We start from the raw sequence: 12,753 nt of genomic DNA, 5'->3' as shown, positions 1-12,753 counted from the left end.
CGATTCTCATCGCAGTAAATTGCAGCAATGCGTGTCGCGCGCGGACGCATTATAAAAAGGCTGATTACCCAAAGCCAGCCTCGTTCCAGCCCAATACACAGCAGAGCTGGGCTCGGAGAAATGTTATATATAGAAGGAAAAAAAAACCTTTCCCGATTTCACTGCACAGAAACGCACGGCAGATATGTATAAGCCCAATATTATTACAGCGCTTTATTAGTTAGATTCTCTTTCACACCCCCCAGACAATGGAGCGCGCGCGGCAAGCACAGGAGGCTCAGGGCGTAATTAGATTTTTCATACGAAATCTCATAACCATAATGCAAACGCTGTAAGCCAGAAATATAAAGGCGAGTTTTATTACTTTATATATATACACTTTAAATAAAATGATACAAAAAAATCTCACTTTTAATGAATATGGCCAAAAATGTGAACACCATGCTTCTTGCTGGAACGTTTTTATGTGAACATGTTGGGGGGGGGGTGGGGAGCGGAGGGGGGGGGGGAAGAGGGGGGGAGGGGAAGAGGGGGGGGGGAAGAGGGGGAGGGCGTGCTATGCCAGTGAAAAAAACCAACGCTGGACAAAACTGCTCAGAAAATATCTCGGAGGCGTCAAGCATCTTAACGTTCCTTCATGCCCTTTTGAAGCGCTTCCTTTAAAAATGCATTTCTTTAGAACTGCGTTTCGTGTTTAGGTTGCTGTCCTCCCCGCGCGCCTCCGATTAGCACGATTGGCTACGTACGGCGCGAAAGAACGTTAAAAATACACACGTACACAGGTGCGTTCCGGCCCACACAGTTTTAACAGTCACCTTTCCCAACTTTCGCAGTCGACGCTATGATTGTAATGGCGTTGGGCGATCATCAGTTTCCGCTGGTAAATTCTCGGAATGTGAATAGGCTTAGCGTGTTTGTACAGTGACTAAAAGGTACCACGTATGATAATTGGTTTTTTACCCTTCTATCTGACAACAAAACTGACACCTTTTTTACAAGGAGTCATGTTTGCGTCATCTGGTCCAACCCATGTAAGACTAGGCTCTAAGGAAAGCTGTCTCGGGTGTGGATCAATCAACTTCAAGGACAGTGCACATTATCAGAGTTATGTTTTTTGTTTGCATTATGACTGCAGGTATTGTGGTCTATGCAAAACATGACTCCTTGTAAAAAAAAAAGGTGTCAGTTTTGTTGCCAGATAGAAGGGTAAAAAAACAATTATCATATTTTTTACTGGCAAATGAGGTTCCAATGGTGTAAATGAGGTACCACGTAGTTTTATTCCACCGTTGTGCTGCACATCTCTCCGACGCCGCGTGTCGTTCGGCACGATGTCCGACGTTTCGCTCCCGAAAAAATACAGGAATCCCGACACTCAGTTTGGTTCCTCAAGACAGCTGCCAGCAGCGGGGAGCGAACCGTCGGACAAATCGCGCCGAACGAAAACGCGGAGGCCAACCCAAAAAGAGCCGCGTCCAAAAGTTAAAGGCACGTGGTCCACGAAGCTATGAATGAGCCTTCCAAGTCAACATGGAGCACGATAATTTACTCGATGTAAGTTGTGCATTAGGGCGCATTTTATTTGAGAGTTGTCCTGTGTTCCAAAATTTCTGACTACGTTTTTTCTTGTACAATTCCCCTGGAACGTGACGCTGGGGGGAGGGGGGGGAGCAGGTGGCTTGGAGGGAAATTGAAGCCTCGTCTCAGCGCGAACCTCAGTCCACTATGCACCCTTTATGCGCGCTATGCGATTTAATGTTTGTCTCCAAACGTCAAGTCGAGAAACTCGAGCGGAATTTCATTTTGATGCCGGCAAAATCCAGCGTGAACTCACGCCACTGAAAAGTTGTTGCAAATATTGCAAATAAACACCAGACGTTACACTTACACGGAGCCATCAATTTCACCCGTAAACTTGTGACTCAACGAGACGGATTACATGGCATTTAAAAACGTAATAAATGTCTGGAAATTTGGATTCAGTCGGACACTTTTCTGCAGTGTTATTTTCAGAAAAAAACTCAGAAATGAATTGGCTTTTCTATACAAATAGAATTCATGGGCATACATATTTTTTATTAATGAATCAGAAATGGCTCATCTCCCCTACTTTCGCAGCAATTATGATCACGAAATGTACAAATCAATGGCAATTGTGTGAGCAAGTCTGTACAAATGAGATACAATTTTTCATGATGAGTAATATTCAATTCTTGATACAAGCTGCAAAATTTTACTCAATCACCGTGCTCTTTATAATCACTGTGGTTTATGTCCTCTGTCGTTGTGAATTAAATTACAGAGACAACATTTTTTTGTGACGAACAATAACACATTTGTTTTTGATAGAGCGCCCTTCGTGCGTCTCACACGTGATGAGCGACTTCCATTGCGTGAGTCATCACAACATATTTTAACGGGGACCCCCATTGGCAGCTGTCATGCAGGGCACAAGGCGACCCGGCATCTGGTCTGCCAGTAAGGGGCGATGATTGTTGAATGAAAGTGGGCTGTAATGTTTCGAATTTGGCAAAATTGGGTCGTGATGCCAGGACACAATAGCCTGCTCGTTTCGAACGACGTCGTTTCCAACGACCTCACGGCATCTCTAACGCCCACCAAGCAGATGGAGCGTATCTTATGATTGACACACACACGTTAATAACCAGGGCGGCCCACCGGTTTCGAACCTCTGCAACAAGCGGCGAACGCACTCCTCTTGGGCCAGGGCATGGTCCCATGGGTGCGCGCCACAACAATATGACTTGGAGGTGGCCGGATAGTTGAAAGGTCAAATGTATGTATGTTGAACTTCTTTCGCACCATACGTAGCCAACCGTGCTAATTGGAGGTGCGATTAGCACACACTGAGCCAGCACTGGTACCATCCCTGGGTTTGAATCCAGGATTCACCCAGCCATGATTGAAACCGTGTTCCTAAGAGTAGTCAGTTCATGGTCTCAGCTCAGTCATGAATTACTTAATATAATTTCCATTGTGATTAATATATTTTTTTATTAATTTGGCAAAAAAATTCGAGTTATGTGGATAAAAGAGTTGGTCCATGCCCTGTTACCATAGTCTCTATAGCGAGGTGCGTGACAAAATTCAGCACCTGTCGTATGGATAAGATGTTACTTGTAGGGATCTCAGAAATAGTTATTTGATGTCACCTTCGATGGGGCATTCTCAAACACGGGGTGATTCACTGCTTTGTGAGGTTTTACAAGAAAGACATGATGCCAGGCATCAACGTTGGAATAAAATGGAGGGTGGGGGTGGGGTGGGTTGGGCAGAGGAAAATTACGAAGAAAAAAAATCTTATAACTCCAATTACCAGTTGCATAGAAAATTCTGAGCCACGCTTAGAAAACTATATGTCACAATCCTCAAGTAAATATAGAATTGGTTCTGATATGCTTTAAATAGGATGACTCACACACATGGAACGCAATGATGTTACATCTGCATTACATTGATAATTCCTCCCATTTCAATCAATTTGCTTCACGTATTTAAATATTAATTGGCATGGCAATGATGAGTAAATTATTTTTAACTAAATATAACAAGCGACTGTATTATAAAATTATAATAGTAAAAATAATAAACGTACAGCTCTTTGTTAATTCAATGCAGGATAAAGGCCTTCCCTACGTCATTGGGGTTGTTTGGCCATACTTCACCCTGCTGGTCACTGGGACCTGCTCCGGATCTCGCCACGAGGGTTGCTACCTCTGATGTTTATAAACCCAGGATATATAATGCGAATTATAATGATAAGAATCATAATGATGCTGTTATTAGCTCACAATACCGGGAGAGCGGAGATGCAAATGAGTTGCCTTGAGCCGTGTATTATTTTTATTGGTATATCTCTCCAGTGATGTGTTTGCCTTTCCTGCACTTTGCACTGTTATTGTGTTTCGTATTGTTTTTTTTTGGTCGTTGTAACGTTATTACCCACCCCTACTGGACACCTGTAAAAAACAAAAAGCTCTGTAGCTCATCGGATTCCTCCAGCATAAATAAAGATATTGATTCTGATTATTACGCAACTTGTGCCAATGAGGCATGATGTCCTCGTAGGAAGCCTGGCAAATGTCCCACGCCAGGGGCGACCTCAACAAGAGAGAACGATCCCCGTGGAAACCGGGACAGGTGGCAACCCGAGTGGGAATCTGGTCTGAGTCCAGCTTGCGACCCGGTTTTCTTCGCAGTTGTCATGGAGACGTGGGTTCTGTCTCGCAATTTACCCACCCTTCCCATCGATCCCTGGCCACATTCCTGAAACCAGGAGGGGGGTGGGGGGGTCAAAGCTGGGGGTGCCCATTGCCAAGCTGTCCGCCATAGATCTCGATTAAAAACATAAATCTCTTCTTGACAAAAGAAAGAATGAGATAAAAAGGCAAGGATGCAGAATGTGCACCTGCGCGCACGCAAGCAGAAGAAGGTGGCTCCTGGAATGCCAAGTGAGCGATTCTGTCATTTATTCCCCCAAAAAGAAAGAACTAAAAATGGCAAAAAAAATGTGCGCCTCATTTGTTTTGGCAATTGTTGTAGCAACACAGTGAAAAAGGTGAAAATCTACCGAGAAAATTTTAAATAAAAACAAAAAACAAGAGATTAGGTTGGCAGCGTTGAATAAGCGGACATATAAAAAAAAACATGTCCTCAACGCAACACCTCCGCTGCTCGTAATTAACGCTGCCCCAGAACAAAGAGATACGCGGCACACACTGCAGAATTCTCAGAGCAATAGCCGCTCTGCAGAGCGAATAGAAGGCCCGGGGAGATTGACCGACCGGATTCCGTTTTTTTTTTCTTCTTCTTCCAGAAGGCACCGGCACATTGTTAAGTGCAGTCTCCCAGCATTCGCCAATCTCTCCGCACCGAGGAAGAGCTATTGCCTGCAGTGTTATCCTGCATGGATTAATCCCTCCGCTTGGCTTTACAGACTGCGGACGGGCCAGTTTGGTTTAGCGATTTCCTATTATGGCGGGCACATCAAGCGTGATAGAACGGTTGGGAAAGATGAACAATTATTGTCACGTTTATTCTTGGAGGTATCAAAGACAAAGATCCCCCATATAGCCTCAACGGACTGTTGGGGCAAGAGCTGTTAGCGAGTAGCATCAATGAAGGCTAGCACGGCACACGTGGAGGTGGGTGGGTGGCCAGCACCACGTCCGGTCGCCTATGTACCCCAAGTCGAGATGTATACACATCGCACCAGGTACTCATTTAAGGCTGAGTCAACATAGAGGAAGCCCAGGACCAGTTCAGATAATATAATTAATCGTCACCGGAGTTCGCTGTGCAGTGCACAAACCACTGCACTACCGCTCTCCATCATCATCATCAACACGATCTAACGCCTTTGTCTAAAAGGCAAATGGCACACGCAGAAACAAATCAGCTTTTTACGAATGGGTATGATGGGGATAATGAGGGTGTGTGTGTGTGTGGGGGGGGGGGGTGTAGGGATCAGTAGTTATTGTTTGGTGTGTGGGGGGGGGGCTCACCATACCAACAAGGGTAAGAACCACGACCCGATACGGACGTGTCCAGTACCTCCCCCCCCCGTCCTCCTCATCCACCCCGCTTGTGAGTCGGAAACGCGAGTGGGAGTCGAAACCAAAAGGCAGACGAGACGTCGCCTTTACACACCCCTCTCTCGGCTATGTCCTACACACCCCAGCATCCGCACAGCCTTCTCAAAGTGCAAACTTTTGGCAGCATTGTTTCAAGACAAGCAAGCTCCGGACCGGCTTCCACGCGCAGTTTCTCATCAGCAGAGCGAGGCTTGCTTTGAATCGATGCTGGCAAACCGTCGATCTTTCCCTCCCCTTACGCTATGGGGGGTCCCAGTTCGCAGCAAAATGATATCGTTCCTGGCTCTGAGTTATTAACGGTAGTCGAGGTATGTATGTTGAACTTCTTTCACACCATACGTAGCCAACCGTGCTAATCATAGGTGCGGGGGGAAGCTACAACAACCTAAACACCGAAATCAGTCCTGAAGAATTTAGTTTTATAACCTTGAAATTTAATTTCGATTTAAAGCTTTCGTGACTGCAGGGATTCTGAATGATTGAGACTGTCTTCTCGACAGACCTGTTCTCCACCTGAGGACGGCTGCTTGCGTTGTGGCCGAAACGTCGTGAGAATTATTTTATAGGTTTATTTTTATTATTTTATTATTTGCATTCTACGTGACTTTACCGAAAGAACCAAGAAGAACCTAGACATTCGTTTTCAATCTCGCCACCATCGGACGAGGTGACACCGTCGCTCACCTGTACAGGTGCCGTTGCAGGGGCGACTCCTCGGTGCTCATGAAGTACCTGCGTGCGAGCAGCAGCGGGGAGACAAACACGGCAGGGATGAGTGGTGCAGCCGTGCGGAAGAGGCTCAGCGCTCACGCCGCAATCGATCCGACTGCAGTCAATGATTTTCCTCGCAATTTACGCGTGCAGAGCAATCAGTTTCGTCATAATCATCCCCAGCGGCAGTTGCCTGTCTCAGGCCACACACACCACGCCGCCGCCAGCGGCTACCCTCCGTCTCGCCGATGAGCATGGAACGGATTTCACCCCTCGGTCACCCTTTTGGACGCGTGTCATTCACTTGGCTCCCCTATTGGCCATGGTCGATCGTCCGCGTGACAGCATCCGTCGTTTCTAGTCGGTAGCCGGCCACACCAGGGTGTTGCAGTCGAGCGCAGCCCGTCCTATGCAGGTGGTTAATCATCGTGTCGGCTCTCACGAACCCCAACCCCCCCCCCCCACCGCTCCCCACACCAACGCTGATCACACCACCTCTGCTCTACCCTCCATCACCAATCAGCAGTCGCGGGTGTTTGTCCGAGGTCAAAGGCTGCAAGTAGAACAAACGAAACACGAAACTGCTTTTTGCGTTCGGTTTGTTGTCCTTCCCAAGCACCTCCCATTAGCGCAGGTTGGCTACATACGGTGCAAAAGAAGTTCCACATACATACATACACACAGAGGCAATTCCTCAATACCATAGGTCCCTCACTTCTTAAGGTCCTTGCTTCTGTACAAACGAGGCCAGTAAAGTGACTGCACTTTCCAACACAACGTGACTCTTTATAAGCGGGCGTCTAAACGGGACCGCGTCTCAAGAAGCTGCACGGAATCATCGGGCGTGTTCATTGTGTAGACGGAGGCAATCAGTTAGACGCAGGAGGAAACACGGAGAGCATTGGGCCTGGACTTACACCGGGGCAGGGAGTCGGCAGTACGGACAGCTGGGGGAAGGAAGCTCAAGACGTTGGGGACAGCAGAGGAGGACGAGTAGACCTCGGTTGCAGAGGGATATTCTCCAGATTCTTACAACGACGTTGTTTGTTGTGCATGCACCACAATGCCAATCGCAGACGGAGGGTTTGTGGTGTTAGTGCGGGGGGGGGGTGTTATCGTGGCTGCAGAGCACATGCCAGAGGTCGCAACCGGGTACCCGATACCCGTACCCTACCCGATACCCGTACCCTACCAGATACCCGTACCCTACCAGATACCCGTACCCTACCAGATACCCGTACCCTACCAGATACCCGTACCCTACCAGATACCCGTACCCTACCAGATACCCGTACCCTACCAGATACCCGTACCCTACCGGATACCCGTACCCTACCCGATACCCGTACCCTACCAGATACCCGTACCCTACCCGATACCCGTACCCTACCCGATACCCGGCTACCCGTACCCTCCGGGTACCGTTTGCGACCCTGGTGCGGCCGGGTACGGGTACGGGTAGAACGTGAATCACTGGTGAGTAACTGTTTGTCACTCATTTCCCAACGTCTTGTCTCTTCTCACAATTCAAGTTCCTAGAATCTACCCACCCGCGCCTGCAACATGGCTTCATCTCAGAGGTCGCAATCAGGTACCCGATACCCGTACCCTACCCGATACCCGGCCGGGTACGGGTAGGGTACGGGTACGGCCGGGTACGGGTACCCGTTTGCGACCCTGGTGCGGCTGGGTACGTGTACGGGTAAGGAATCAAAACCCGTTTGCGACCTCTGGCACAGGCCCAAAGGTCCAAACATGCCAAGTGGTCAGCGACAAACATGTCGATTGGAAGTGTAATAGATAAACAGTCGATGCGTTTCTTGGCTTATTCATAAGAGCTTGGCAAAGAGAGATGGTGGGAGGCAATTATGGAATTGCAAAGTCGAGCAGTGCGATGGAAGAAAAAGACCTGCAGTGTGGCGAGTGAGTGTGCAAGCAGGTGAGTGAGACGGCGAGTGGGCGAGTGAGAGGGTGAGTGGGCGAGTGAGAGGGTGAGTGGGTGAACAATGTGGATGAGACTAAACAATCAGTCTGGTAGAGTCCTCAACATTGGAAGGAGGAATCAGTGAGTGAAGTTCACGGGAACGGCGAGTCAATGAGTGGGTAAGTGAGTGAATGAGTGGGAGAGTGGGCGAGTGAGTGAGTGGGTGAGTGAGTGGGTGAGTAAGTGGGTGAGTGAGTGGGTGAATGGGTGAGTGAGTGAGTTGGTTAATAAGTGGATGAGTGAGTGAGTGAGTGGGTGAGTCAGTGGGTGAGTAAGTGGATAAATGTGTGCGTGAGTGAGTGGGTGAGTGATTGAGTGAGTGGGTGAATGAGTGGGTGAGTGAGTGGGTGAATGAGTGGGTGAGTTAGTGGGTGGGTGAGTGGGTGAGTATGTTGTTTTAGTCTGCGGTATGCTGGTTGAACACAGTAAGAATGCTGTTTGTATGTAGCAGGAGCAGTGTGTGTGGTGGCAGGGCAGGGTTGGATACTGACACTCTCTGTAGCTGCTCATCATACGCCACGATCTCCGTGACCTCCCAGTCCCCAGAAGTGAGATAGCGCACGTCCTGGCCTCCTCGCTCCTGTGTACCACATCACCACCAAATTACCACCGAATCACCGCAAAACCATGATGACATCACCACCAAATGACGACCAAATCACCACATCACCACCAAATCATCACCAGATCACCGCAAAATCGACACTGCAAAACCACGATGACATCACCACAAAATGACGACCAAATCACCACATCACCACCAAATCCCCACCGAATCACCGAAAAACGACACCGCAAAACCACAATGACATCACCACCAAATCACGACCAAATCACCACATCACCTCCAAATCGCCACCACATCACAGTCACAGATTTCACCATAGCATCACCATGCACAATTCAGGCAACTGCGCAATAACCCCCAGCTGTTACCGCGACGTGATCTTTACCACGAGGAGTTACATCTCTAAACACAACCCATCACAACATCCATGTGAACATGGGCCACGGCCAGTGGTGCAGTGTAGTTGGCACGGGCGCGTGATGATGGCGGTCGTCGTGATCTGTGATTGCTGCACGACGGTTGTCCACGTCAGTCGCGCGCGGTTGTTGTGGCTGTGGGCGTGACGGTGCTGGTGGTGGTGGCGGTGTTGGTGGTGGTGGTGGTGGCGGTGGTGGCAGTGTTGGTGGTGGTGGCGGTGGTGGCGGTGGTGGTGGTGGTGGCGGTGGTGGCAGTGTTGGTGGTGGCGGTGGTGGCGGTGTTGGTGGTGGTGGCGGTGTTGGTGGTGGTGGCGGTGGTGGTGGTGGCAGTGTTGGTGGTGGTGGCGGTGGTGGCGGTGTTGGTGGTGGTGGCGGTGGCCGTGGTGGTGGTGGCGGTGGCGGTGGTGGTGGTGGCGGTGGTGGCGGTGCTGGTGGTGGTGGCGGTGCTGGTGCTGGTGGTGGTGCTGGTGGTGGTGGTGGCGGTGTTGGTGGCGGTGCTGGTGGTGGTAGCGGTGGTGGCGGTGTTGGTGGTGGTGGTGGCGGTGCTGGTGGTGGTGGCGGTGTTGGTGGTGGTGGCGGTGGTGGTGCTGGTGGTGGCAGTGTTGGTGGTGGTGGCGGTGGTGGCGGTGTTGGTGGTGGTGGCGGTGGTGGCGGTGTTGGTGGTGGTGGCGGTGGTAGCGGTGGTGGCGGTGTTGGTGGTGGCGGTGGTGTTGGTGGCGGTGGTGGTGGTGTTGGTGGTGGTGGTGCCCGTGGTGGTGGTGGCGGTGTTGGTGGCGGTGGTGGTGGTGGCGGTGGTGGCGGTGCTGGTGGTGGTGGCGGTGCTGGTGCTGGTGGTGGTGCTGGTGGTGGTGGTGGCGGTGTTGGTGGCGGTGCTGGTGGTGGTGGCGGTGGTGGCGGTGTTGGTGGTGGTGGTGGCGGTGTTGGTGGTGGTGGCGGTGTTGGTGGTGGTGGCGGTGGTGGTGGTGGTGTTGGTGGTGGTGGCGGTGGTGGCGGTGTTGGTGGTGGTGGCGGTGGTAGCGGTGGTGGCAGTGTTGGTGGTGGTGGCAGTGGTGGCGGTGGTGGCGGTGTTGGTGGTGGTGGCGGTGTTGGTGGTGGCGGTGGTGGCGGTGTTGGTGGTGGTGGCGGTGGTGGTGCTGGTGTTGGTGGTGCTGGTGGTGTTGGTGGTGGTGGCGGTGGCGGTGGTGGTGGTGGTGTTGGTGTTGGTGGTGGTGTTGGTGTTTCCGCGTCGCCGCACCTGCGTGGTGAACATGGCGAGGTGGTAGAAGTCTCCACGGCCTCCCTGCTTCACCGGCAGCGGCAGGAAAAACCGCGTTCCCTCTGCCGAGAAGAGCGGCTTCTCACCCTATGGACAGCGCGGACAAAGACAAAGGTCGCCCGCATAGCCTTAGCGCAACTATTGTGGCAAGTGCCTGCTAGCAAGCACCTGTGAAGGCCCACACGAGGAGGTGGGTGGCCAACACCACGGCCCGGCCGCCTTTGTTCCGGGAAGGGAGTTTCATAACATTTGTGTGGCGATCCGTCAACCCTCGGTGGATTACAGGCAGCCTCGTGTGGCAGCGTAGCCACCACCACCACCACCACCCAGTGCGCCATGAAATATGGAACGCACGGCCCTGCTGGCTTGTGACATGACAGCTGACGGAGGGTCAAGGCTCAGCAGCCTACAGCAGCCCGGTGCTACAACGGCAATCCCAACAACGACAACAACGATGCCGATCGGCCAAAACCTCTTCCCCAGTTCCCTGCCCTGGGGCCAAGTTTCTTGGTTACCATTCCCTCCGTCCTTTCACACGTCGCACCCCGCTCCATGTCCTCGTCAACACGCAGCCCCCGGGGCGCACTTTTCTCTCTTACTTCCTCCCGTCAGGCCCTTCGTCGTCATCGTCAGACGTTTATGTCCACTGCTGGACGAAGGCCTTCCCAACAACATCGCCACCACCTCGCGGTACCGCCGTGCCCGTGAGCCGTCTTGCACCCGCGTGTGAACTCGTCTCATTGCTCCATCTCCCGAGGGAGTTGTCCTCTCCCGGCGTAGGTCATTCCTGTGGCTGGCATGCTGTGAGCAGTCTTGTCCATCAGCCACTATCCCCTCTAGCGATGTTTCATTCCCAAACCGTCTGCACAAGATTTTTTTTAAAATAAATTCAGATGTTTTTCTTCTCTGATGCATGCTTTTTTTCTTCTTCTGTCTCTCAACGTAAATTCCAGGCACGCATCTCTCCAGAACTTTTTTTTCAACGCACTCCTAAGCCCTTGTTTAATTTCATCCGCCGTTTGTCACAGGCCTGTCAACCGCCCGCTGGTAAATACCAAACACCAAAAATAACGTGGGATGGCCTCCGGTCCGTGTCGTTACAGTGTGAGACTTCACGACCTAAAATTACAATTATCTTGATTGGTGCACTGCATAATTAACCCAGAAACCTGAATCATTAAAGTGGCAGCGAATGTCACTGGCAAATGACATCTAAACCAGACGTGGCGTCTCTGCTTCATCAATCCGCACTGGCCGGCATGGTGAAGAATGGACTAACAACCTCCCCACCCCTTATGAATATTGACATGAGGAGGCCTTCATCCAGCAGTGCATTGACGAAGAATTGTTCATTATAATAATAATATAACAGTAATTGGAGACTAGGCTGAGATCATGAACCCACTACATAGGACAAGCTGGTCTAATTAATTATGGGTGGCCCATCATATTTAGAAGCGAGCATCTCGGGAAGTGCCGAGATGCTCACCTTGCAGCGTCATCGTCGTTGTCGTACCTGTCCACACAGACCACCATCAAAAACTCACAATTTCAAATTACTGACGCCATAATGGGCACAAAATGTTTCCAACATGGTAGAAATGACACACGAGATGAAGGTGCAGCGCCAGCGCACGGTAACGTCTCATTGTACTGAAGACGAAATTGCCACCGAATTTTTGACAATTTACTTTTAGAACCGCGGGGACGCCGGCACAGTGGAGTGAGGTGTGGGGTCTCGCACTCCACAGGTCGCCAATGCGACCCCACCTCAGGGCGCTGCAGTCGAAACCACGGCGCAGGTTCATGAGCAACCAGCCATCGCTTCAGTCCACCCGGCGGCGAAAATGGGTCAACAACGCAAGTTCAGTCGATTGGCAGGTCGCGTGCGGCGGGGTAAAGTGTGGGTATAGTTCCACCTCTCCCAAGACGTCTGCTCAGTCAGAATCAGTCTTGGTTTAGACTGGAGGAATCCGATGAGCTATGAAGCTCTTTTTTCGCCGATGTCCGGCAGGCCGAAGAAGCCTTTTAGAAGGGCCTCTCTGGAGCTGGCTCGAGTGGAGGAGGCCCTTCCACCAGCAATGGCATGAATGACTCTGGTTAACAAAAAAAAAAAATTCTGGCCTGGACTTTTGCAGCTGTTTTAGACAAATTTCAGGGTGCTGATTCCAAATCTGATCTCAGATTTGCCCTATCACATCTCA

At 50.9% G+C, this 12,753-nt stretch overlaps 1 protein-coding gene across 1 annotated transcript in view; it reads right to left on the bottom strand.

The window, feature by feature from the left end:
• Positions 1–12,753, bottom strand: part of LOC144943501 (inactive dipeptidyl peptidase 10-like) — a 518,643-nt gene that overhangs the window by 35,095 nt on the left and 470,795 nt on the right. The window contains exons 13-15 of the mRNA XM_078871017.1: positions 10,529–10,636; positions 8,802–8,890; positions 6,300–6,347 (exon numbers count right to left, since the gene is read on the bottom strand). Of these exons, the coding sequence (XP_078727143.1) occupies positions 6,300–6,347; positions 8,802–8,890; positions 10,529–10,636 (245 nt within the window). The remainder of the gene's footprint in view (positions 1–6,299; positions 6,348–8,801; positions 8,891–10,528; positions 10,637–12,753) is intronic.

The sequence above is a fragment of the Lampetra fluviatilis genome, chromosome 31 (genome assembly GCF_964198595.1).
Source record: "Lampetra fluviatilis chromosome 31, kcLamFluv1.1, whole genome shotgun sequence".
Classification (NCBI taxonomy): domain Eukaryota; kingdom Metazoa; phylum Chordata; class Hyperoartia; order Petromyzontiformes; family Petromyzontidae; genus Lampetra; species Lampetra fluviatilis.
Note: the sequence above shows the minus strand (reverse complement) of the source record. Positions and strands in the feature narration are given on the sequence as shown.